Below are 27,703 nucleotides of genomic sequence, written 5' to 3'. Positions count from 1 at the left end.
GGCTGGCTGGGGCTTTGAACTGCTGGCAGCTGGAAGGTCCCTTCCAACCCAAACCATTCTATGATTCTATGAATGCTCATGCCACTGAGATAGATAAGAACAGAAGTATTATGATACTTTTTTTCCTTTAAAACCACCTGCTATAACATGTAAACATTTCTAATAATCCTATTAAAAATATCTTTTAAAACAAAGATATGATTTGGTAGAAATGCACCACCTTGTGTCTGCAAAACATCCTTTTTCTTTTTTTTTCTGAACTAAGCTTCATCAGGAACTATTGCAAACATTTCCTACAATCAGAAAATACCTCTCAGATCTCAACTAAGGGGAAATAATTGGATTGCAGGCATTAGGCTCAAAAGCTTTTAAATATAAAGATAAAATCCTCATCCTTCAGTTTTCAACACTTTCATTTAATTCTACAAAATTCAGAGGGCTGTCAGATGACAACTTCTGAAATACAATTTATCACATTTTCTATTCTCTTGACATGGGGGAAATGGTAGTCATTTTCAACCTGCTAGAAAGCATGTTTGGAAGAAGTTCTGTTGATATCTACTTCAAAAAATCATATCATTCTAAGAACTGGGACAAAAATGCTCCTGAGGAAAGTATGCTTCTGCACTTTGAAAACATTTTCTCAGTATTTTGTTCAACCATGCATTACACTTTTTTCCCCAACGAGCATAAGCCAGCATGGTAACGCAGGAGTTACCCAGAATGTGACATGGTTACACAACGTATCTAGATGAACCAAACGGATGAATCTATACACAAATAACAGCACCTTTAAAATAGCTTTTTTCAGTCACAGGACTTAAAATTGAAAGGAAAAAGCCTACTGTTTACTTGCTGAAATGTACAAAGCAATGGTCTTGAAAATACATATTTCAGTGCAGAAAAGACTATAAATAACTGGTTTTAGCTACAGACTAAATTCTTAAGATACACAGGAAAAGGCTATAGGCATATTCTCACTTAAAAGAAATAGCATTTTGTTTAATACAAAAATAGTTTTCAAGAGAAAAGACAAGCAGGAGAAATATCTCTAGCAAAGACAAAAGCTCCCAAAATAGTTCTTGCACATCTCTATCATAACCAAGTGAAGGCCTTTTAAGCATTAAGTTAATTTTGAAAAGGCTTTGAAACTGAAGGAAATTAACACAGCTGCCGTTTTATACTCCTTCAAGAAGCAGCTCGTTCTCCATAGAGTACTATTAAAAAAGTGCTATTTCAGAAAGAATAGTGAATTATGTCACACAAACACTTCTAAAGTGGTTAGTATGAAATTTCCCCCATACTTTTTATGCTGTTCTCAGGCACTATCCTCAGTGCCTGATCAGGATTCCATTGTCTATACTGTGCACTGGTTATTCTCGTTGGATCAGAGCAAATACACCTTGTAGATTTTCATAATATAACCTGGACATTCCATAATCTTCAGTAATGCTGTTCCTCCTGAGTTCTGATTAAACACATCAGCTATCCTGGTTAGTCAGCTGGCCTGTAAGCAATCACAGGCTGCTCTTCACCAACATCTATCAACATATCTAATGGAACATGAGGCTTGTCATAGCCAGAAAACTTGAGACAGCTGTTTGGAATGACTGTTTGCTTTATTTCTGTGGCAGGAACATCTGGACCTGAAGAGTTACAGCATATATTCATTTGGCTACTGTCAGAAATAAAGTAATTCCCTCTTACTTTGTGATTTTGTTCATCATCAGCAGATACCTCCTCTGTGCTTTCCCGCACAGACACCTCTTCTGCTTTGGCTGGTGCCTCTGGCAGAAGAACAGAAGATATTCCTTCACTGGAGTTCTCAGGACTATCAGTTTCTTCTTTTGGCTCTACCTCCAGTGAGATTACTTCATCATTCTGTGGCAACACTGACTGGCCTGCCACGAAGCTTATTACAGACATGTATTTTACTTCCGATTTTGGTTCTGGAATGCTGTCTGTGTTCAGGTTTCTTATCACACTGACCTTAAATTGGAAAAAAAATAAAAAAATCCCTTTTAGTTCCACATAACCTACTAATTTGCTTTATCGTCTGTCAAAGTTTTGAGGTTGAAAAACAGAAAGTAACAAGTTCATAATATAGATTTAATGTTATTAAAATCAATCCCAACAGAAATTACCAAAAATAGAATCTGGCTAGGTCAATTAGACTACATCTGTGACTTGAACTGTTCCATTAACACTTTCATGCAAGCTTCTGTAAATACTTTCTATGTGCAAACAAGTATGCAAGGACCAAATCCATTTCATGTCACCCACTATATTTTAAGTTATTTCAAGTTTGCAATGTAGAGGAAACCAGTGAAGGAAGAAAAAGATGTAATACTCTGCAACTAGCTGAGGAAACCTTTCATATTTATAGCTAATGAGTGTAACTAAAATGCCTAGTATTTTGTGGCAACTGTCTCAACTAGGAGGGAAGTGAATTTTGGCAAGAGGTCTTTAAAACTACATGAGAACCTTTATGCGTACCCACTAGTCACATCTACGCTGAAGTCCTACTTATTTTCTCCTTCTTCCCCAAGCACTTCCTCAATGCTGTGACAAGCTTTTAACATTTCACTTTGAAACTCCTCCCCATGAAGAACATACCAATTCCTTCAATGGCCAGGCTGCACCTTGTTTTAAACATTTATGACATACTTTCAGGCAGTTTAGATTCTTTTATATATATATGTACGTGTGTGTGCGTGTGTTTTCAAGGGCAGTTTAGGTTCTTTTATATGTATGTGTGTGTGTTTTCAAGGATACTTATGAAAATCAAGTAGGGTAAATTTTCAACTGTCTGACAGCGTTCCCTAAAGCTAATAGAAAGCACAGGGAGAAAGGGTTATTCAACTAAAAAGCACCCTTTTCCAAATTTCACAATTCAACATATGTCTATCAGAGATGACCAAGTACTATAGATAAGCTAATTTCTTAATAAAACAGTCACTTTTTTTCTGAGATACTTTGTAAACAAACAGTCTGACTGAAAAATCAGGTTGAGACAAATTTGGAAGAAAGGGATGTAGGTAGGAGGAGGAAAGTGAAAGAAAAATAATGTTGTTTTAAGAAAAGCTACAAATAGGCAAAAAGAACCTCCCAGTCTGTATTAGTGTTAAGAACTGAGCCATCAAAATCAGATGATCAAATCTGATTGTCCTTTTCCAGAACCTTCCTTGATCAGAAGGTTGTGAGGCTGTAACTTTGCAGTCTTGCCTTCACAGTGTGCTGACTTCATTAGAACTTCCTTCATCTCTCACTTAAGCCCCATACCTTCCCCCCCAATTGCCCCGATATCTGTTGATGGTACTGTGGTTTAGGCTGGATCAATGGAACTACTGGAGCTTAAAAACCAAACACCATCACCACAAAACCCTAACAAGCATTCCCTGGAGAGCAGTTATTTGTAACCTAAGTGAGTTTTATAAACAGCTGGGTTAGCTCCACTAAAGTGAGGCGGTCCTCTTGGCTACCACTGGAAAGCTAGTAAAAACAGCATTAAGGCGGCTCTTAACACTGAGAATATACCACACTACAACCTTGCTGTCATTCAGCCATCATTCTCTCTGGATGTTCATTTTCTGCTATGCAGAAGCACTCAGAATACTATATAAGTAATGTTCAGAGTAATTTCCATGAGCATGTATGGAAACCACCCATTCCTAAGAAGCAGAATCTTAGAAGATAGTTACAGAAATCAGAAAACAATCAATAATGCACAGATACTAAAAATGTTATGAACAGCTGGTAGGATTAATGTACCTTTTGAAAACCTGTTCATACAGATATCTGAAAAAACACTGGATATTATGCTATACCAACACTGACCTTGAAGGGACCAGCACCTGTAATTTTAGGGTGAGCAGCAATACTCCAGTAGTCACACAGTAAGTGACAAGAGAAGACAATGCGCTATGTAAGCTGGAATACTTGAGGAATGCAAATGAAAACAAAATGCTACAGAAGCTATGGCTAAAAGCTGCATTTACAACTTTCCACTTCTCTCCATACCAGTACATGCTACGCTGAAGTTAAAACCTAAACCCAAGGACTTCTTGCTTCTGTTCTTCTTAGGGTTTTCATGTAGCTCTAAAAAAATCAGTCCTAAAATGTGTTAAGGGACCACACTATACTCTCTGCAGGTTCTGCATTTCACAGTGCCAGCTGGCAATACTAGAGATAGAAACCCCGAATAAAGTAAGTACCCTCTGTGCAACTACATCCAAGACTTTAGTTCTCAAAAAGGAAATTGTTTTTCTCTCAGTCAGTTTTTGACCAAAGCAAGACAATGCAAATAAACTCTTATTCCCATCCGTGAAAGAAGATAGCGATCAGAATTGAAGGACTCTTGTAAGTTTCCTGGTACCAAAGGTTCTTTAAAAGTCACTGAGTGATGACAATGTAGCAATTCATGCAATTGTTTCTAACTTCCATGAGAAGAAGTTAGTTACTGCACTAACTGGAATGCCATTCAAAAATCTCAAGCAGGCAAGAGTAATTAAGATATGACTGTTATTTGAAGAGAAGCATTTACTGTAAGCAAGTTAGTATTTTTCTTTTGTGCACATTATCTCATACTAGCAAACTGACAACCAGTGAGTTTAAGCTGGATGACAGCAGTATTTCCTGGCATGTACAGGTGCTCAGATATCTTCCGGTCTTCAGTCGCAGTACCTGAGCTTTCAGGTCTTCCTTTTCTCAACAGACTAGGAAGATACACCAGTGAAAACCAGGATAAAGGACACACATAAACCACATATCCAAAAAAAAAAAAATCCATAAAAGGTACCAGTTTCTTTCTTATTTTCTAAGGGCTCGTCCACCTACAAATTCCCAGTAATTTTAAGGTGCACATTTTCTGAGGAAAGTTTGAGAAGTCAGCTTCAAATCTTGTTAGGACCTTGACAAAATCTGCACAGCCTTTGCGTGGTCCACAACAATTTAATGCTGTGTAAATGCATGAACAGGAGACTGTGGTACTGCCCTGCAGGTGCTGACAAAGGGGGAAATATTCACAAAAGCTAACGAAGCAGCTTTTCTAAGATGACAAATTATTTGGGCAAGTATCAGTCAAAGTTTACAGGACCAATTACAATCCTCCAAATCAAAAATATATGTTCCAAATCAAAAACATCGCATAACTAAAAAAGCCAGAGTCAAACAGAAAATTCTTACATTTCATGAATATCTGTAAGCGTTCTACAAATAACGTGAGAGAACACAGCCTTGACAATTCAGTCAGGCTCACAAAAAGCATCAGCAGACAGCAAAAAAGCTAAAACACTGAAGCTGGTTCTTCTCAAGGATTCTCTCTCAGAGAGTGGATGTTTTCTACCCATGAAAATATTTGCCACTATTTAAAGAGGCAGTGGGGGAAAAAGAAGTGAAGTTAAAGCAGAGGAGATGCCTGTAGCATACCAGTAAATCAAGACCGGGCTCCTTTGAAAGTGGGTAAGCCCTTATCACAAATCTTACAACAAAAATCTAGTACAGGACAACTAACACAGAAGACAAACTGGAATGACTGAAGATGGTTGGTGGAAGAAGACAGCCTCTTGAAATACTTTTTTGAGATAAACAAAAGAAAACTAATGCCTCTACCTACAGCTGGACTCCTGTGATCCAGCAGAAGACTAGTATGATGAAGTTTTGTAAAGGAATCTGTCCCATTCACTAAATACATATCCTGGTAGGATTCTACTAGGAAGTGACTGAAATGTTACTCTTGGGAGTCACAAGCAGCACAACAAAGAGTAACTATAGAAAATTTCTTTGGATCTAAATGGCAATGAATTTTTTTATTTAATTTGGGTATACAAGAGCTGCAAGTGTAGCTGCTTGATGATTACCATTTTCTTAGTTCTCCTTCTGTTGGAGAATTTCAGCTTGCTAAAAGTCACTCAAATGGTGTTTTAGCATCTACTTAAAGCCACCAGGAAGCAGATCACCGGAAGGCAGCAGTCCTAAGATACGACACCTTGGCTAGCCTTTAAAGAGATGGAAAAATTCCCCAGGTTTCATTTTCAGACAAGCTCAGGTAAAGCACAATGTTCATAATCTGTACAGAAAGAAACATCTAGTACACATTCAAAGGTCAGGGTCCCAATTGCAAGAAGTCTAGAGACAGCTTCATACCATTAAACTTAGTATTCAGATCATTTACATTATTTATTACTTTAAATGAGTAATCATAAAATAATCTATAATTAATTAGCTAAGTACTTATTTTACAGTCCCACATTAGTCATATCTGTAGTTCGTATTTGTTACTAGAAACTTCAATGAAAATGGACATAATCGCAGAATATCTTGAAGGAAGGGACCCATGCATCCAGTTGCACAGACTTTCAGAATACTAGACTGGTACATTTATGAGACCATGGTTGAAAAAAAAACAAACAAAAAAACACAGGCATAAAGGTGTTATAGTTATAAAAGATAACTAGCTAGATATTAAAAAATCTGGTGCAGAAAAGTCTGAACTTACCAAAGACTTAGGTAGCTTTATGTTGTTCTTCCTTAGTTTCTTGCAGCCACAACATACTGTCAATATTAGGGTCAGGCTCAGAATAGCAACACACAGAATGATGATGTATTCTGTGCCTAAGGAGATAGAAAAAATCTGTTAGAAAGCACTGCTGTACCATTTAGAATAACTTCAAAAAAAGTAACAGCTCAGAATGACAAATACACATTATAGCTATGCAATTTACCACCTTTTTCACTCAAAAAAAACCTTAATTTACAAAGCATTATATCAAGTAAATAAAAATTAGAATGAAGATTTTCAATTCATATCAACAAATGATGCTTTACAGAGGTAAAAATTTTGCAATTAATTTTTTATTCCTTAGAGATGATGGGGGGGGATGAACAGATTTGTATGTTTTACATACAAATAGCTAAAATGTGACGTCTTCCATAACATAAAATTGTTAACTTTTACTATTAAGATTCTGCTAGTCTGACTGTCCTTAGCATCCACCCCCCTCAATCATAGAATCATAGAATAGTTAGGCTTGGAAAGGACCTTAAGATCATCTAGTTCCAGTCCCCTTGCCATGGGCAGGGACTCCTCACACTAAACCATGTCACCCAAGGCTCTGTCCAACCCGGCCTTGAACACCACCAGCGATGGAGCATTCACAACCTCCCTGGGCAACCCACTCCAGGGCCTCGCCACTCCTACAGTAAAGAACTTCCTCCTTATATCCAATCTAAACTTCCCCTGTTTAAGTTTTAACCTGTTACCCCTTGTCCTATCACTACAGTCTCTAATGAGGAGTCCCTCCCCAGCATCCTTGTAGGCCCTCTTCAGATACTGGAAGGCTGCTATGAGGTCTCCACGCAGCCTTCTCTCCTCCAAGCTGAACAGCCCCAACTCTCTCAGCCTCTCTTCATATGGGAGATGCTCCAGCCCCCTGATCATCCTCGTGGCCCTCCTCTGGACTTGTTCCAACAGTTCCATGTCCTTTTTATGCTGAGGACACCAGAACTGCACACAATACTCCAGGTGAGGTCTCACAAGAGCAGAGTAGAGGGGCAGGATCACCTCCTTTGACCTGCTGGTCACGCTCCGTCTGATGCAGCCCAGGATATGATTGGCTTTCTGGGCTGCAAGCGCACACTGCTGGCTCATGTTCAGTTCCAACACCTCCAAGTCCTTCTCCAAAGGGCTGCTCTCAATCTCTTCTCTGCCCAACCTGCAGCTGTGCCTGGGATTGCTCCAACCCACGTGTAGGACTTTGTACTTGGCATGGTTAAACTTCATAAGGTTGGCATCAGCCCACCTCACAAGCATGTCGAGGTCCCTCTGGATGGCATTCCTTCCCTCCAGCGTATCAACCGAACCACACAGCTTCGTGTCATCGGCAAACTTGCTGAGGGCACACTCAATCCCACTGTCCATGTCAGCAACAAAGATGTTGAACAAGACCGGTCCCAACACCGATCCCTGACGGACACCATTCGTTACTGGTCTCCAGCTGGACACTGAGCCTCTGACCACAACTCTTTGTGTGTGGCCATCCAGCCAGTTCTTTATCCACCGAGTGGTCCATCCATCAAATTGATGTCTCTCCAATTTAGAGACAAGGATGTCGTGTGAGACAGTATCGAACGCTTTGCACAAGTCCAGGTAGATGACATCAACTGCTCTACCCCTGTCCATCAGTTCTGTAGCCCCATCATAGAAGGCCACCAAATTGGTCAGGCAGGATTTCCCCTTAGTGAAGCCATGCTGGCTGTCACCAAGCACCTTGTTGTTTTTCATGTGCCTTAGCATGCCCTCCAGGAGAATCTGCTCCAAGATTTTGCCAGGCACAGAGGTGAGACTGACTGGTCTATAATTCCCTGGGTCATCCGTTTTCCCCTTCTTGAAAATGGGGGTTATACTTCCCTTTTTCCAGTCATCAGGAACTTCACCTGACTGCCATGGTTTTTCAAATATGATGGACAGTGGCTTAGCAACTTCACTCGCTAGCTCCTTCAGGACCTGCGGATGGATTTCATCAGGTCCCATGGTACCATTTCATCAGGTACCATTGCTTTTGTGTATAAAAAAAGGAACACAACTGCGTCTATCAATTTTATCTCTCTTTTCTATTTTTGGGCCATAATGAAGTAACATTTAAAATTTTCTAAGAGGTTATTTATATTATTACATAAAGTTATAACTTTATATAATAAAGTTATCCCAACTTGATGACAAGTTTATAGCTGCTTCAAACTCAAGGAAGTGTACATACATGCTCCAAAATGACGAGACTAAGCAAAAAGTAATTTGTTAGAAGTGAGACAATGTTTCTGAAAACCATGCAACTTAATGAATGATCCATTTGTCATTTGTTAATTACACTAATCATCAGGTGCAATGGAAAGAGGTCTTGTAATACCAGTGAAGCAGGAAAAGCACCCAAAATTAAGGGTTACTTAAAAATAACACATGATCTTCAAAGGTCTGTAGAACTGGAAAGTGCTTTTGAGAAAGAATGACGATGCTTTCCCTTTTTTCATATTCCCCCATAAGCATCCAAGTCATTCCATGGCTGTATCAGAGCTTGAATACTTAGCTAGATCAGATCTCTGGTCAGACTCAGCATGTTTGTACTAAAGCTTTAGAATCCTCTTACTCAGTGTCCACTTGAGAGGAATATCAATGCAGCTTTCTTCTGATGGGGCACCAATTATCAGATTGCCATATAGAGTTCCCTTTGCTGAAACACAGTAAGTGGAACCTTCAGCAGGAACTGGGATGTTGACGCTACATTTATACATCGTACAGCTGTCTTCTGAGAAGAATTTTTTGCTCTGTAACAAAAAATTAAAGTCACATATCATTTGAGTCAACACAATATAGATATTACAGTATCTACCAATACTTCTAAAAATCCTAAAATAGTATTTGGTATGGCTCCTACATCACCTATATGCCTTGCAAAAGCTGTGCAAACTTCAGCCATCACTTTATGAGCTACCTTCAGATGTTCTCTCTGATCAGGCTTCCAGGTAAAATTTGTGCTGTTCATGGTCTAGATTTGCAGCCCTAATTCACTTATTAAACTTCTACGCTGTTGTGGCTTAACCTCAGCCAGTAACTCAGAACGATGCAACCACCTCCTCACTATCCACCCGTTTTCTCCCCCCACTCCTAGAGGGAAGGGGAGGAGAATGGAAAGAATGTGACTCCCACAGGTTGACATAAGAACAGTCCAGTAACTAAGGTATAACACAAAACCACTGCTGCTACCACCAATAATAATAATGATAAGAGAAATAACAAGGGAAGAGAATACAACCGCTCACCACCCGCCAACTGATACCCAGCCCAACCCGTGCAGTGATCTAGACCTTCCGGGTAACTGCCCCCAGTTTATATACTGGGCATGACATGCTGTGGTATGGAATACCCCTTTGGTTAGTTTGGGTCAGATGTCCTGTCTCTGCTTCCTCCCGCCTTCCCCTCCTCCCCAGCAGAGCATGAGACTCAGAAAGTCCTTGGTCAGAGTAAACATTACTTAGCAACAACTAAAACCATCGGTGTTATCAATCAGTGCTGTTCCCAGGCTGAAAGTCAAAACCACAGCACTGCACCAGCTACTAAGGAGAAAAGTGACCGCTACTGCTGAACCCAGGACATATCCATATGAAAAGGTAACTGTAAATAAACACATCTATTACAGTTTTCCTCAAAAACTAAATAAAATTATTATTAAATAAAAAGAGTTATCAGTTTCTTGAAAGGTAATCTTCTTAAATGGAAAGTCTAGCTAGACAAGTAAAAGGTGCATGAGTTACTAATGTTTTAGCACGCACGCAGAAACCATACCATGAGATCCAGTAACTATCTTGTATACAACTAATACAGTAATCTCATGTTTGTTGTAAGACATCCATTTGGACAAGTAAAATCCAGACCTTCCAGTCTCGTATCTCACTGTGACACACTCCACATTTTAGGGCATCAGTGGTCCTGTGTTACGTTCAACTGTTTTCTTGGTATCTGTTCCTCTGTGTCACAGGAGTGAACATCTTGTTTGTAAGCTTCAGGTAAACAAGTATTTTTAATTTGCAATTTTCATCTGGAACTCACCTGAGTTTTACTATCCCAAAAAGTCACCAAGTACATGATCTCTGAATAAATGTCTTCAATCCCAGGAAGAAGCTCCACTGATGGGAATGCAGGATGGTAAATATCAACCACAATTTTATCACCACGCCTTGAGAGATTCAGTTTTGGTGGTCCTATTTTGCCTGCAATACATTGCACCTTTGCTATTAGGCCAAAGCTTTTAACATAAAACATGCTATTTATAGGTACCTTTCAAAAATTCAAAGATTTGAGAAGAATTACATGCTTATTTCAATGCTGTTAATATTGAGTAGCTATGACACTTAAGAGGTATTTGGATACATTCATGAATCTACTTCTAAAACAGAAACAGATTGTCTGCGCAGAGCTTCATTGTTAAGTAACCCAACTGTCCTATATGCATAAAGCCATAAAAATTCAGATCACTGAAAACCAGAAAAATCTAGCAAAGGAATTAAACTTACATGTGAATAAGAACAAACGACAAAATACTTCTGACTAGATCCCATCATAAATTACACTCAACTAAAAACAATACTGTTCTGAAACAAAGGTTACCTGAAAATCTAAACAAATCTCATCTTGAGCAACAGTACTCAGGAAACCTGATTCCCCATGGAAATGGGCTATGTGAACTTCCAGCATCTAATAATCTGACTAAACATATGAGTTCCAGCTAAACAACTTTCATACTTCATTTCATCCCAGACTCCTGAATTTATGACATTCATTCCCAAATGAGACACAATAATACAACAAAAAGGATAATTACTAAGTTTTTTAATCTGGGGGGAAAATTTCGAGGTTTAGTTTATGATGGAACTTACCATGCTTTTGCAAAATAAACTCATTTGTCTCAACATACTCAGACTGTTGTGACCCAACAACAGCTTTAACCCGAAGCCAGTGAGAGGCAAAAGGCTCATATATTTCCCTTGAGAGATCACAAAAATGAGCTGAAATGTTTACACAAGTTGAGACGATCTTATAGTAACCTAAACTGTAAAACAGATGAAGTAATAGTTAATACAATTTGAGCTGCACAGTATTGTACAATACACTGCCTGGACAAAATATCTGGGAGGGTGACAGAGCACTGGCACAGGTTGCCCAGGGAGGTTGGAGTGTCTCCATCCCTGGATATATTCAGAAGCCATCTCTACATGGCCCTGGGTGACCTGCTCTAGATGATCCAGCTTGAGCAGGGGGACTGGAGCTACAGAGATGGCCTCCAGAGGTCCCTGCCAACCTCAACCACCCTGTTATTTGACAATTTCTCCACGAATTTACACATAGACAACCCTCACCCCATTGAAAGAAAATAATTTACTATGGACTGATTGCTTTTTTATGCTTCTAGAGACTATCAGATACAGGAAATGACAAAAGACTAAGAACTTACTTGTAAGGTTTGATTTCCACAATAAAACGAGGCGTTTCAGACATAGGTGGGTACTGCCAATGCAAGATAGTTTTGAAATTTTCTGATGTTACTGTGATCTGCATTGGTGAAGGCACTACAAGAAATAGAAAAATTGCACTTTCATAAGCAGACCCAGACAAACGTAAGAACAGGCAAATATATTTTCTAAATTACTTGGAAAAGGCAACATACTAGAAATGACTGAAAAAATGAGACTATTAATAATCACAAATACTTCCCCTCAAATGGACTAGTTTGTCAACAGTATGAGTAAGTACTAGTCCCATAAGATGATTTATTAATGTTACCTACAGAGACAGCTTTCTCAATGTTTGCAATCCAAAACCTATATAACACACACACGTTGAAAACAGGTCCATCAGATAGCCCATATCAGATTCTTAATCTATGGTGATTATACCCCTATGTTGGTATTATATGGGTATACCAACAAGACACATAGTATGAATCTATTTAAGTCAGAGGAAATTAACACAGCTCCTGTAGATTTCTCTTGCTCTTGGAAACTGAAGGAGGAAGAAAATACCAAAGCTGCAGTACCAAGGTCTGTGGTTCAGAGGTGCCCTACTGAATCCTACAGTCTCCTTCCTAACTCAGGCTTGCCAAAAACACAACAGGCCTGCCAGGGAACACCTGTATTCAACACGAATTGCTGACAATGACATTTTTACCACTCCTGTAGTATTTTCAGAAAGCTGTAATGATGACTATAATAGACTACTAACATTTGTAAGGAATTTGAATACTGAAGCTGTAATACAGTTCCATATACAGGAAAGTGTTTAAAGTACATTCAGTAAACATCAAAGGTAATGCAGTAAGACATACAAAAATAAAAAGCAGCATGGATAGAAGCTTGCTGTATTAGACTATTTTAAGCACCAACAGTAACAGGGATATTGGGGAAGCAGCTCCAGGGGAAGGAAATTACATGATTTTGTAATTATTGAAGGCTGTCACGAGGGATTCAGAAGGAGAAGAAGGAACCCGATGGTCACTCAACCTATTTTAATAGTTACTTCTTAGCTTCTCAATGTCTAGTTTGGCTTTCTTAATATATCTTTTGTGAAATTATGACAATTAACTCATATTTGACCTGCTCTACACTGCTGCTTGTTCATAAAGCGTTCCAGCTTCACTCTGTGATATACTGAGGGAAAGTAAACATTTTTCACCTCTTGAGAACAAGACCACAAAGATGACACTCCACAGAAAGTAATACACAGAGGCTGAGATATGCTATTAACCACGAAGACATGATACACATAACACACATCATTGCAAGTGGTGCTGTGGTTTAGTTAAGTTTTAATACATTCAGAAGTGGTATTTCAGTTACTGGAAAAAGGAACACAACCATCAAATTCTCAACCACAAGAAAAAAAAAGGTGACAAGTTGACAGAAGAGGTGTCAAAGTACACAAGTGTTACCTCAAATTCTTAGCATTACTTCAAATTTTTAGTGTTAAGGCACAGCAGTAAGTCTTACAAAATTTTACTTTTCTGTACTCTTATACAAATAAAACTACACTTAACAGAAGAGTGGAAAATGATGTCCCAGAGCATATCTGAACTGACAGTAGATGCTACATGGCTTTTAGTTATGCTATTACATACCACCTTGCTTTCTCCTCCCTCATTCTTCTTCCCAACCCCACATTTTTGTGAGTTTTTTGTATACAGTCAGAGTTGCTACCCTGGATGCAAAGAAAGAAAACTTTAGAGCTACTCAGGGAGCTACTTAGCAGTATCCCCTGGGGATCTGCTTATGAGGGCTGGTCAGCTTTTAAGAGAGACCTTTTAGAGCACAGAAGGAGGTAATCCCATGGTGTCCTAAGTCAAGCAAGCAGGGCAGACCAGCTTGGCTGAACAGGGAACTCATGGAGCTCAGGAGGAAAAAGAAACTGTATGACCTCTGGAAGCAAGGTCAGGCTTTGCAGGAAGATTACAGAGCCATGGTTTGGAGGAAGACACAAGAAGCCAAAGCTAGTTGAAATTGGCCAGTGTTGTTTCAGATAAGAGGGCTTTTTTAAGTACATTAATAGCAAATGGAGTTCTAAGGAAAACACTGGACCAACTTGTTGAAGATAGTCACTTAACAGGGATGAAGAAAAAGCAGATCCATTCTATGTTGGGGTTTTTTGCAGGTTTTTGGCTGGCCTTGTGTTGTTGGTTGTTTTTTTTTTCCTCAGTCTATAATAATCATAGAATCACAGAATAGTTAGGTAGACCTTGGGATACCTGATCCTCTAAGTCAGAGGACCCTGAGTGAGGGAACAGTGACTTATTTCAGTGAGCACTGAAACTTTGAGTGGCCAGCTGTATCAGCTGAATGTTCACAAATCCATTGAGCCTGAAGGGATTCACCCCACAGCACTGAAGAAGCTAGCAAATGTTAGAGTAGGATGTTTCTTGATCATCTGCCAAAGTCCTGGGGAGGTTACTGTCGACTGGAAACTAGCCAACACTACTCCAGTTTACAATATGGGCATGAGGAAAGACCCAGGAAGCTACAGATCTGATAGACAACTTCAGTACCTGGAAAATTTATGGAGAAGATCATACTGGGTGCAACTGAAAGACATTTAAGAACACCACAATCATCAGGCACAGTCAACATAGGTTCAAAGGAAAAGCCCTGTTAAACTAATTTAATATCCTTCTACAATAAGGTCATCTGCCAGGTGGATGAGGGGACAGCAGTAGATGTAGTTTTCCTCTGGATTTCAGTAACGCTTTTGCTAGTGTCCCTCAGAGCATCCTTCTGGACAAATTGTCCAACTCTGAGATGAGCAGGTACCTGATGCTCTGGGTGAAGAACTGGCTAAACAGCAGGGCTCAAAGGGTTGTAGTGAATGGGGCTACATGGGGGTGCCTCAATTCTAGGACCTGTTCTTATCAGTATTTTTGCCAATGATCTGGATGCAGAGGGATCTACATAGATTAGAGCATTGGACACTGATTAATGGGATGAAATTCAAGAAGTCCAAATGCCAGATTATGCACGCCGGGCACAAATATAAACTCAGAGGGGAGTGGCATGGCAATGTAATACTCTGACGTACTTGTAAACTTCAACTCAACTAAAAACTAAACAACTAAAAGCAACTAAAAAGCAACTAAAATGACTCTACTCCTCCACAGCTTCATGAAAGACTACTCAACCTAAGCCTCTGCTCTTTTACCCAGAGATCATTTTTAACACACTCCAGCTCTGAGACCTTCTTCACGAACTGTACCACCATACAAATCACCTTACCAGGCACCAGGAACATCGCCATCAATACCTCTGATGGCACTACAAGTTGGCTTCGATCACTTACCGGAACGAGTTTTATACAGACTGCTACCATATGGTGGCAAAGATTCAGTAGGTGGGACTACTATGTGATGTGTGTATTTATATATACATAATCAAATACCTTCTCCATGTGCAATTATCATAGAATCATAGACCAGAAAGGACCTGAAGATCATCTAGTTCCAACCCCCTGCCATGGGCAGGGGCACCTTATCTAGACTGTATCAGCCAAGGCTCTGTCCAGCCTGGCCTTGAACACTGTCAGGGATGGAGCATACACTGTTTCTTCGGGCAACCCATTCCAGTGCCTCACCACCCTCACAGTAAAGAGCTTCTTCCTTTTATCTAACCTGAATTTCCCTTTGTGAAGTTTAAACCCATCATCCCTTGTTCTGTTGCTACAGTCTCTGATGAAGAATCCCTCTCCAGCATCCCTGTAGGCCCCCTTCAGCTATTGGAAGGCCGCTATGAGGTCTCCATGCAGAATTCTTTTCTCCAGGTCGAACAGCCCCAATCTTCTCAGCCTGTCTTTCCACAGGAGGTGCTCGAGCCCCCGATCATCCTTGTGGCCCTCCTCTGAACTTGCTCCAACAGCTCTATGTCCTTCGTATGTTGAGGACACTAGAACTGCACACAGTACTCCAAGTGGAGTCTTATGAGAGAATTAACTAATGTATTTCAGTTCTGTTAATGTATTTAACATCTTCAGGAAACTTGCATAGCAGACAGGAAGGACATACATGTGGGAGGAAAACCAATGCAACCAAAAAGACTTGTTTTACTGCAAATATGGGCTGCTTGGTTTCAGGCTGCTAAGAAATAATGGGGTTTTTTGGTTTGTTTCGTTTTTTCCGAAGTAACAGGAACAGTATACCTAGTTGCATCTTCTAAGACTAAGGAAGATAACTCATACAACTAATTCACTAGTTGCATACAATATATGATACAGTTCTGCTTCAAAAGCATTCATCAAGCCAGAAGAAATGCTTACTTGTATCTACAAGAGAAGTCTAGTCTAACTTGTCTTGACTTGTCTTGCTTTGTACATTCACTTCCCCAAGTTGAAAACGCCACACTACACATCTTTCACAAATCTCATGAGGGTCAAAGACATGCAGAAGATTTTTACACTAGCTTGAAACTACTCTACCTTGTTCACTATATAAAAGCTCCTGAATAACACTATGTATAGAAAGGACTCATGAAACAGAAGTTTGAAGCAAGCATATATTCAATAAAATCTCTTTTTAAGCATATACAGAAGGACTTGATTTTTTTATATATATATGTATGTATATATGTAATACACATATATGTAGATGCCTCACCAGACCATTAAGCCTCAGCAATGCATCACCCAACAGCAAAAAAATCAAAACAATGAACTACAGAAAGACAAGCTATGAAAAAAAAAAAAAAATTGAAAAGATCTGTTGAAAGTCTCCTCCTTTCTTCTGGATTTCCATGAAAACCCAACAAATCCTTATAATCCCCAAGTGATACACCACAGGAAAAGAGTTTTAAGTCATTTCGATAGGCCAAGAGGGACAACAGTTTGAACTCTCCTGTGGATTCACGCCAAGTGTGTAACTCATTATTTAACCAGCTGAAAGACAGCCAGACACACCATGCTAACAAATCAGTCCCTTCTGGTCCTCTGACTGGGAATACAGTGTGCTTTCCTTATGCCAGCCCTGTGCTCCACTTGAGCTCCTATATCCACTTCAACTGCATCCAGAAAGGGTAGCAGCTTTGGCGACTGCACAATTGTGAAAAACTAACTCTCCTCAGCTTTCACCACCACTGAAAGAGAAGACAAGGGAAAAGACATCAGAAAAGTCCACACTACCCAAGAATACTCTCACAGGACTTTGCAGCCATACACAGTGAAGAAAAAGAAAAAAATGCAAGTGTCAAAAAGGCAGCCAAGGCCCTGAAAAACAGGTTCAGAGAGTAGTAAATCAGGGCCAAGAAGGGTGAAAAATAGCACATAAAAAGAATTAGTCTGTTTCTAAAAGCTGCATTTCCTTCGAGAATGGCCCTCTTTAATAATTTAGAGTCCCACTTCACTCTGTTCTGAATCAAGCAAGACTGGCCTGTATTAAAGCAGAGTACAGCCACCTGGTGACTAGAAGAGAGCTAGGAGCACTGCCCAGAACTGCAGGACAGAATTTTAGCTGCAAGAGGTTGGCACTTAGCACAGGCTGCAAGAGCGTCAAGCACATGCCATAGGAAGAAACTGGAAGTGACTGATATATTGATGTTCAAGTATTGGCTCTGTCCACTGCCACATTCCCCTTCAGGGCAGCATGCCTGGGTTAGCATGCATCCATCTCTACTGTGCGCTTCTGGCACTGAAGATGAACAGCCCAGCTACTGCTAGTCAAGACTGCTGGAGGGTAGAGTGCCTGTTTGGCTGGCTTTGGTGGAGTGTGAGACAACCGAGATCACATTCCATCATCCAATGTCTCAAAGATTGGTGTGAGGAGCCAAAGTTCACTGTCCCAAAGATGAATGCAAGGAGCCGAGATCACATTCCACTGTCCATTGTCTCAAGGATTGCTGGTGATGGGAAACTGCTGCTGAGACTACACAGTCAACATGTTCAGCAGAAACAGCCTGACTACAGACAGGCACAGCTAAAGAGTTGATTGCAAGATCAATGAAAGTGGATGTGGGGGATCAACCAGGAATGTGCAATACTTCATATTGCCATGGAAATTAACAATAAGAACACAGGTACTTCCCCCTAATGCATAATAAAAGGGGACAAAGGTAATCACTGCTGTAGCCACCTACTACCAAAGACTACGCACCCTTGGAACGCTGCTGGATCTACAGTGGTGACTATCTCTCCACACTATGTTCCAAATACTTGCTTACTTCCTATCTTCTTTTCTGATCTGCCTATTGCTATTAAATAATTATCTTTTTTAATAATTATCATTTTATAATAAATTGACCAATTGCAGTACTTGACCTTGTTTGTGTCTTAATTCTCAACACTGGATTTTACCCAGTCAGACCATGACAGGAGAGGAACTCAACAGAGCAGCAAAAAACAAGCAGCAAGGTGGCAAAAAAATTTGTTCCAGCTACCTGATCGACCGCCTTCTAAGTGGCAGCACCCACACAGCATATGTGGAAAGGTTTGCATGTGCCAGCCTTCACTCATTTCCATTTGTCCCTCCAAAAGCAACCCAGAGCACATACATCTCTTGTAATGTTGCTCCTATACCCTGATTGTACTTAGTTACTAAAACCAATCTTAAATTACTGCAGGAAACAGCAATTTTATGCAGATCATTCTACCAGAAGTTCCCAAAAGATCTTAAATTAAAAAAAGGAAACCACGTTTTATTTACAAATCTATTCCCTGCTGGTTTCGTCCTCAAGCCTCACAACAAGCTCAAACAAGATAAATACTTCACAGGATACAGAGAACACTTTCAAAGAGTCACCCTATGTTTGGAGGTGGGACACAGGATCACAGACATATTTCATCACTAACTTTGCAAAGCTTCGCATCAAGCTGAATAATGGGGATATACCCATAGATCCAGATGAAGTTGAATGTACACGACCCATGTGGCGAAAACTTACATGGAATGCACCGTCATCATATGCCCATTCATTGGCAACAGTAACCTGGAATGACATAGTACCACTAACAGTGGATGAAATGGTTCATAAACTCCGAGAGTTCGAAGACAATCTCACCCCTTCCATCATCTCAGCTGTGGAAAAGCTGTCCCAGGATCTCAAACAATTGAGGGACGATCTGTCTGATTTATCCAGCTCCTCATGTGTACCAACACACATCTCAGCTATTAACAAAAGGTGTCCTATTGTTCGAGAGAGGAGATGCAGGAGGTATACGCCATGGGGTACCCTATGGTTTTACCTGCAGGATCATGGAGAAGACATGACAAAGTGGGATGGAAAACCTACTTCAGCTTTGGAGGAACAGGTCAGTGAATTGAAGAGGGGAGCAAGGGCCAAGACTGATCACAAGAGCTACGGCTTCAGTCTCTGGTGAGCAGTTTCCCAGATGGAGTGGAAGAGCTGATTTTCCTCCAGCTCCTGTGATAACGAAGAATAATCCCTTTCAACACAACTTAAGTGTCCAACGCTGGGATGACCATTAGAGGGGCCCTGCCTCCAGCCAGGTGGAGGTAGGGGACAATCAGATTTACTGAACTGTGTGGATCAGATGGACTGGCACATCAGTCCCATAGAAGAAGGCTCTAGTAGATACCGGTGCACAGTGTACCCTGATGCCATCAAGCTGTCAAGGGGTGGAACCCATCTATATTTCTGGAGTGACAGGAGAATCCCAAGAGTTGACTGTGCTGGAGGCTGAAATCAGCCTGACTGGGAGGGAATGGCAAAAGCACCCTATTGTGACTGGCCCAGAGGCTCCATGCATCCTCGGCATAGACTACCTCAAGAGAGGGTACTTCAAAGACCCAAAAGGGTATCGGTGGGCTTTTGGTATTGCTGCTTTGGAGACTGAGGAAATTGAGCAGCTGTCCACCTTGCCTGGTCTCTCAGAAGATCCCTCTGCTGTGGGGTTGCTGAAAGTTGAAGAACAACAAGTGCCAATTGCGACCACAACAGTGCACCGGCGGCAATATCGCACCAACCGAGACTCCCTGATTCCCATCCATCAGCTGATCCATAGACTGGAGAGTCAGAGGGTGATCAGCAGGACCTGCTCACCCTTTAATAGCCCCATATGGCCAGTGCGAAAGTCTAATGGAGAATGGAGACTATCGTGGCCTGAATGAAGTCACACCACCATTGAGTGCTGCCGTACCGGACATGCTAGAACTTCAGTATGAACTAGAGTCAAAGGCAGCCAAATGGTATGCCACGACTGATATTGCCAATGCATTTTTCTCAATTCCCCTGGCAGCAGAGTGCAGGCCACAGTTTGCTTTTACTTGGAAGGGTGTCCAGTTCACTTGGAACCGACTGCCCCAGGGGTGGAAACACAGCCCTACCATCTGCCATGGACTGATCCAGACTCCACTGGAACAGGGGAAAGCTCCAGAACACCTGTAATACATTGATGACATTATTGTGTGGGGCGATACAGCAGAAGAAGTCTTTGAGAAAGGGAGGAAAATAATCCAAATCCTGCTGAAAGCCAGTTTTGCCATAAAACGGAGTAAGGTCAAGGGACCTGCACAGGAGATCCAATTTTGGGGAATAAAATGGCAAGATGGATGTAGACAGATCCCCACAGATGTGATCAACAAGATAACAGCAATGTCTCCACCAACTAATAAGAAAGAAACGCAAGCTTTCTTGGGTGCTGTGGGGTTCTGGAGAATGCACATCCCAAATTACAGTTCGATTGTAAGCCCTCTCTATCATGTGACCCAGAAGAATGATTTTAAATGGGGCCCTGACCAACAACAAGCCTTTGAGCACATTAAACGTGAGATAGCTCACGCAGTAGCATTGGACCAGTCCGGACCGGGCCAGATGTAAAAAATGTACTGTACACTGCAGCTGGGGAGAATGGTCCTACCTGGAGCCTCTGGCAGAAAGCTCCAGGGGAGACTTGAGGTCGACCCCTCAGCTTTTGGAGTCGGGGATACAAAGGATCTGAGAACAATGGATACTATTGCCCAGGTTATTCATGAGCGTGAAACATGTGCTGCAATTAAACAAGCCAAATGGTTAAAGCCTCTTTGGTATGGGGGACGATGGTTAAAGTATAAATATGGGGAGGCCTGGCAGATTGACTATATCACACTGCCACCAACCCGCCAAGGCAAGCGCCATGTGCTTACCATGGTGGAAGCAACTACCGGCTGGCTGGAAACATACACTGTGCCCCATGCCACTGCCCGGAACACTATCCTGGCCTTGAGAAACAGATTTTGTGGCAACACAGCACCCCAGAGAGAACTGAGTCAGACAATGGGACTCATTTCCAGAATAACCTTATAGATATTTGGGCCAAAGAGCATGGCATTGAGTGGGTATATCACATCCCTTACCATGCACCAGCCTCTGGGAAAATTCAACAGTACAATGGGCTGTTAAAAACTACACTGAAAGCAATGGGGGGGGGTGAACTTTCAAGCACTGGGATACACACTTACCAAAGGCCACCTGGTTGGTCAACACCAGAGGATCTGCCAACAGGGCTGGCCCAGCCCAGTCAGAACTTTTACATATTGTAGAGGGGGCAAAGCTCCCATGGTGCATATGAAAAATTTGCTGGGGAAGACAGTCTGGGTTATTCCTGCTTCAGATAAAGGCAAACCCACTGGGAAGATGGGGAAGTCCGAAGTATACCTTAAGGGGATTTGATTTTAGGGGAAAACAGCCAATGAACTTAATTGTATGCTGTTGCCTGCTGTGTAATAAATACTTTTATAGCCCATCAACTAGATGTCTTCAGGTCACCAGCAACTAGCCCTGACTTCCCTCAAACCATCATCCCAACAGAGAATGAACTTTGATAGAACCGGACGAGTTCTGCAGTAAAGGAACAACCAGCATCAGCAGGCAACAATCCAATACTGCACACAGGCTTTCCTGCCCTGAAAGACTGTTACAAGAGATGGAACCTGACATCATGGACTGAATGGACTCGGCAGCATTATAGGGATTGGTCCATGCACTAAGAAAATGACCTCTTTCTCTTGGCCTGTGTGTATATGGATGTATATATGTGGGAGAGCAATGGTGTATTGAAAATGTGGGATCTGAGCATGACGTGAATGGTATGGAATAAGGGGTGGATACTGTCCTGGGTTTAGCAGTAGCAGTCAATTTTTCTCCTTCGTGGTAGCTGGTGCAGTGCTGTGTTTTGACTTCCAACCTGGGAACAGTGCTGGTGATATTGATGTTTTCAGCTGTTGCTAAGTGATGTTTACCCTGACCAAGGACTTTGTGAGGCTCATGCTCTGCCAGGGAGGAGGGGAAGCCGGGAGGAAGCAGATGGGGCGCCTGACCCAAGCTAGACAAAGAGGTATTCCATACCACAGCACGTCATGCCCGGGGTGGGGGGTAACTGGGAGTTACCCAGAAGGACACGGGGGCTTCTGGGTCGGACTCGTTTCCCAGCAGGTGGTATTGTATTCTCTTCCCTTGCTATTTTCTCTTATCATTATTGTCACTGGTGGTAGCAGTGTTGATTTGTGTTGTACATTGGTTGCTGGACTGTTCTTGTCTCAACCCATGGGAGTTGCACTCTTCCGATTCTCCTCCCCATCCCTCTGGGAGCAGGGAAGGGGAGAGCCTCCGGGGGGGGCCTCGATTGCTTCCAGCCCGGCACCACTCACTGGGAGTGAGTCCACAAGCTGTCTGGCTAGGGTTTAAACCACGACAGAAGTACAAAGACCAGGGGTACAATTTAAAGCTATTAATTTTTTAAATATTTAGTAAAATTAACTTAATGATTTCATGAGAATCAGGAATAAGACTATACACAGTATTTAATGCACTTTTGCAGGTTCTAATTACAGGAGGTTTTCATTTCCTCAGGGCTCAGAGGTTTGACACTGTTCCACAAAACTCTTAAAAATCATTGCTTACAATAAAAATCTCAAGGTGGTATGCCGTACTGAGAAGGGGGGCAGACCTAGACCACCATCTTAAAAATACCACAGGAAGTTGCACAAGATGGACATTTTAAAAACTACTGTAGTAGTAGAAGCTAAATACTGTTTTATCTATTTTATGACTATTCTTCCCTTTTTGTTACAGCTGATATTCAAAACCAGCACTTTCTCATCTAATCTGTTTTTGTTCACAGCTGGACAGACAACTGCTATAAATTGCCAATAATCTGAATCACAAAAGAACAGGTCAAGACCACCAAGGTTATCAAACACACAAGAGGAAGTCAGCCACAAAAATTAAGCGCACAAATCTCCTTGGAAACCTGGCTTTCAATGTGCACGAAACACCAGAACCTCTACCATAGTCTCCAAATCTTCTACTGCTGTAATCTTGACCAGGGACCTCCTCTTCCAGGATACTATAATGCAGACTGAGAGTTCCCATCAGGGAGTGCCCAGCTCCACTGGTGAGTCACAGGCCTGTCAATGCAGGCAGGTTAGGCACCCAGTTGTAGGAAAGGCAGAGGGTGTTCACAGCTACTCAACTGCTGTTAGGTTGTCTGGCTTTTCTAAGGAAAACTGTGTCCTAGAAAAGATGATAAAGATGACTCTGCATTTCCTCATTGCACACTCAGCCTTGAGATACATATTACACTACTGGCACACTGAAAGCCCTTCTGAGATTTAGTAATTAAAAAAAAAAAAAAAAATCACCATAAAACTGCAAAGGAAAGCATCTTAAACAAGCTTTGGAATTCCCCTTCTATTTCTACCACTCCACTGTAAGCCAGCATCTCTGCTTGCATCAATGTAATAATGGAGTAAGGACAAGGTATTAGTTTGTAATTATAGCTATAACCAGCATTTTCAATCAGCTAATATACAGCAGTACCTAACAGAATTCCCTTCATCATGTTTTTGTTCACTAAAAACCTAAGGCTTTGCTTAAATGGCAAAGTCTCTGTAGGGTATGGTTATAGAGGATGTGACCAACCTGAGTGCAAGGCACCAGGAAAACTGCTTGTGTTTTCAAAACACAACTTCGAAGCATATTCTACTTCTTTCATCTGAGGGTTTGCTGTACTCACATGAAGCAAAATCAGCTTTTTTGCTTCTAGAGAGGTTGCTACATCAACTAGACTTCAGCACTGCTCTGTAGTCTTAGACTGAGGTAACTGATGTGCTAGACTAGGCTGGATTACGACAGGTTTGTTTTACAACAAGCTATTTACTGGCATTGTGGTTTTTTACCTTAAAATTGCATAATGCAATGTAAAAGCAGCATATTCTACTAGCAATAAAAGCAGGCCTTTGAAAGAAGTGAAGTCAGATCTTGAAAGCCAGTATTTAACATATCAAGCCTCTTTACTGCTAAAACATGAAAAATAAAAGAGGGGAGATTCCCTGTGAGGTTTACAGATAACAATTAACCACCAAGTCCAACAAACTGGATATACTAGATGTAAACTACCAATGGAGAAGTCAGCAGGCATATGACCATTTTTATTGCTCCTAGTCCATACCAGGTAAAAATAAACACGCTTCCAAAGTCCCAGTATGTTGTGGCCTACCACCCGGGCATGGATCTAAACCGCATAAAACCCCAGCATACCTGCATTATGCAGTTGCACATTCCAAGGAGCCTGGGCACCTGCAATCACGTGGGTAAAGCTCAGAAGAGTACTGCTACGCTACCTAACATGTGGACACGGTTCCTATTCAACCCCTTTCATGAAGGACATAACATGTAACACTGTGTACAACTCTCAATAGTGTTAAAAATTAAATGCATGTTCTCTTTTGACCTGAGCTATTAGACAGCAACCTCTGATTTTAATGAACTGATCCACTCTGAGGTGAAACTTACAAACCAGACTGAACATATTTCTTTCATAATTTACTTGCAACAACTCTGACCAAACAGGCAAAACCCTGTTCTTTGCTGGCAGTGCTTGGCTGGAAAGTGCCCCCCCTTCTGAAGTCAGTATCAAGGGCTTGTCTGGACCCCCCCCCGACTCACACTCTTCATCTTTGCACTGAAATTCCCAATTTCTCCAGGTTTTTTTTGACACGCACATTTATACAGCACCGTGGAGTCGGCCTGATAGATGCACACCCTGCATCACTCACCTTACAAAAAGTACAAACACCAGGGATTGACAGACACCTTACCGTAAAGACATGTACCTATTTATTGAGGGCGCCATAAAGGCAGTAACCAGAGAGCAGGAACACGTTCAAAACACACCGACGGCGCGGTGCCACCGAACGGGTTGGCATGCCACTTCAGCACTTCCCCGGCAAATCTCTGTCTCGCAACCCAAAGAGCTCAACCGGTACAGGGTCTCCTCGGTGGGACAAGAGGGCACAGACCTCTGGCAGGGGAACTATCATATCTGTGCGTGAAGTCGAACAATGCGCGACCCAAGCCACAGCCCATCGTCCAGGCGCAAAGCCAGGGGCCTCCGCTTCCACTCCGGCTCCCTGTGCCCGCGGAGAACGGCGGCAGGGACGCGTAGCCGGGGGCCCCAACCGCGGCGCTAGCTCTCGAAGGGCTCCAGGACAGGGCAGAGTATCAACGGAGCCGCCAGTTACGGGCTCGCCGCCCCTCTCCGCACCCCTCGGGGGACCCATGCCGACAGTCAGCCTCCTGCCCACACCGTCCCGTCCCGTTCCATCCCCCCTCCCCGTCCCGTCCTTGCCCCGCTACCTGCGGGCGGCTGCTCGCCCTGGGAGGCTGCGCTCCGGCGGGGTGCCATCAGCGCCGCCAGCGCCAAGAGGGCCACCGGCACCCGCATGGCGCCCGCCGAGGTGGAAAGCTCAAGCCACCGCCTTTCCTGGTCCCCCGCCGCTCCCCGCTCGGCTCCCTCTCGCGCCTGCGCGCTGAACTCCCAGCCGGCGAGGCCGGAAAGGGACAGACGATTCCGCTCACAGCGGGACGCGTGGAAGCGTGGGGTAACTGGCGGGCATCGTGGGCAGGGTTTGGGCAGGGGCAGGGGCGGGGTGGGTTGGGTTTTGTGTCTCGGGGCGCCATGATGCCTATGGGGCTGTAAGGGCGGAGTTACAAGGACTGTTAGCGCTCGCGTCATACCTCTAAGCCCCAGCCGCCCGCCGAAAAGCTATCACCCTCCTCCTAATCACGCTGGGGCTTGAGCGCTCTCCCGGTCTCTTAAAGTACACAAAGTGTCCATCCTGTGAAGTTATTTCAGAAACACTGCTTTGAGTTCATACGTGTAGTGGAGTTGTCATGTACACTGAGAGATTTTATTTAACCTGAATTTACACGCACTTCAAAAAACTAAATGAAGTGCTGCCAAGCAAGATGGAGATGCTGCTTTTTCCATGCCCCTGTTTCCGTGTCACAGTATCACAGTATGCTAGAGATTGGAAGGGACCTCAAAAGATCATCTAGTCCAATCCCCCTGCCGGAGCAGGAACACCTAGATAATGTTACACAGGAATGTGTCCAGGCGGGTTTTGAATGTCTCCAGAGAAAGAGACTCCACAACCTCCCTGGGCAGCCTGTTCCAGTGTTCAGTCACCCTCACTGAGAAGAAGTTTCTCTCAAGTTTAAGTGGAACCTCTTGTGTTCCAGTTTGTACCCATTACCCCTTGTCCTATCATTGTTTGCCACTGAGTAGAGCCTGGCTCCATCCTCGTGACACTCCCCCTTTATATACACTAATAAGGTCACCCCTCAGTTTCCTCTTCTCCAAACTATAGAGACCCAGCTCCCTCAGTCTTTCCTCATAAGGGAGATGCTCCACTCCCTTAATCATCTTCGTTGCCCTGCGCTGGACTCTCTCCAGCAGGTCCCTGTCCTTCTTGAACTGAGGGGCCCAGAACTGGACACAATATTCCAGATGCGGTCTCACCAGGGCAGAGTAGAGGGGAAGGAGGACCTCTCTCGACCTACTAACCACCCCCTTCTAATACACCCCAGGATGCCATTGGCCTTCTTGGCCACAAGGGCACAGTGTTGGCTCATGGTCATCCTGTCGTCCACTAGGACCCCCAGGTCCCTCTTCCCTACACTGCTCTCTAACAGGTCGTTCCCCAACCTATACTGGAACCTGGGGTTGTTCCTGCCCAGGTGCAGGACTCTACACTTTCCCTTGTAATATTTCATCAAGTTATTCCCTGCCCAACTCTCCAGCCTGTCCAGGTCTCGCTGGATGGCAGCACAGCCTTCTGGCGTGTCAGCCACTCCTCCCAGCTTAGTGTCATCAGCAAACTTGCTGACAGTACACTCAATTCCCTCATCTAAATCATTGATGAATATATTAAATAATACTGGTCCCAGTACTGACCCTTGAGGCATTCCACTAGTTACAGGCCTCCAACTAGACTCCGCCCCATAGACTACAACTCTCTGGCTTCTCTCCTTCAGCCAGTTCACAGTCCACCTCACTACCTGATCATCCAGACAACACTTCTTCAATTTAGCTGTGAGGATGCTGTGGGAGACTGTGTCAAATGCTTTGCTGAAGTCAAGGTAGACCACATCCACTGCTCTGCCATCATCCATCCACCATGTTATTTCCTCATAAAAGGCTAAGAGGTTGGTCAAACATGATTTCCCGTTGGTGAAGCCTTATAACCCTCTTATCCTTGATATGCCTTAAGATGGCACCAAGGATAAGGTGTTCCATCACTTTCCCAGGGATGGAGGTGAGGCTGACCGGTCTATAGTTACCCGGGTCCTCCTTCTTGCCCTTTTTGAAGACTGGAGTGACATTTGCTTTCCTCCAGTCCTCAGGCACCTCTCCCGT

General features: G+C 42.6%; 1 protein-coding gene across 1 annotated transcript; it reads right to left on the bottom strand.

Annotated features, from left to right (window-relative positions):
* Window positions 1-1,265: 1,265 nt before the first annotated feature.
* On the bottom strand, window positions 1,266-25,733 carry IFNGR1 (interferon gamma receptor 1). Its single transcript, XM_057407598.1, has 7 exons — window positions 25,642-25,733; window positions 12,003-12,117; window positions 11,428-11,600; window positions 10,601-10,761; window positions 9,141-9,318; window positions 6,497-6,612; window positions 1,266-1,989 (listed from the first exon to the last, which is right to left on the bottom strand). The coding sequence occupies exons 1-7, from the start codon at window positions 25,727-25,729 to the stop codon at window positions 1,495-1,497; spliced, it is 1,326 nt and encodes a 441-aa protein (XP_057263581.1). The 5' UTR covers window positions 25,730-25,733; the 3' UTR covers window positions 1,266-1,494.
* Between the last annotated feature and the right edge of the window lie 1,970 nt (window positions 25,734-27,703).

This window comes from Pezoporus wallicus, unplaced genomic scaffold (assembly GCF_028554395.1).
Source record: "Pezoporus wallicus isolate ANWC-B61680 ecotype Strahan unplaced genomic scaffold, APGP_CSIRO_Pwel_v1 contig_3817, whole genome shotgun sequence".
NCBI classification, from domain to species: Eukaryota; Metazoa; Chordata; class Aves; order Psittaciformes; family Psittacidae; genus Pezoporus; species Pezoporus wallicus.
The sequence above is the reverse complement of the archived record's forward strand: the minus strand, read 5'-3'. Positions and strand labels throughout refer to the sequence as shown.

What these genes read in the sequence shown, in the direction of transcription:
- IFNGR1 (XM_057407598.1), bottom strand. Translation starts at nt 25,729, where the DNA reads ATGCGGGTGCCGGTGGCCCTCTTGGCGCTGGCGGCGCTGATGGCACCC. An exon ending in GTGGAAATCAAACCTTACAA is followed by an intron (nt 11,601 to 12,002) that starts GTAAGTTCTTAG and finishes TCTGTTTTACAG; the next exon opens with TTTAGGTTACTATAAGATCG. An exon ending in TTTGGGATAGTAAAACTCAG is followed by an intron (nt 9,319 to 10,600) that starts GTGAGTTCCAGA and finishes TTTTTGTTACAG; the next exon opens with AGCAAAAAATTCTTCTCAGA.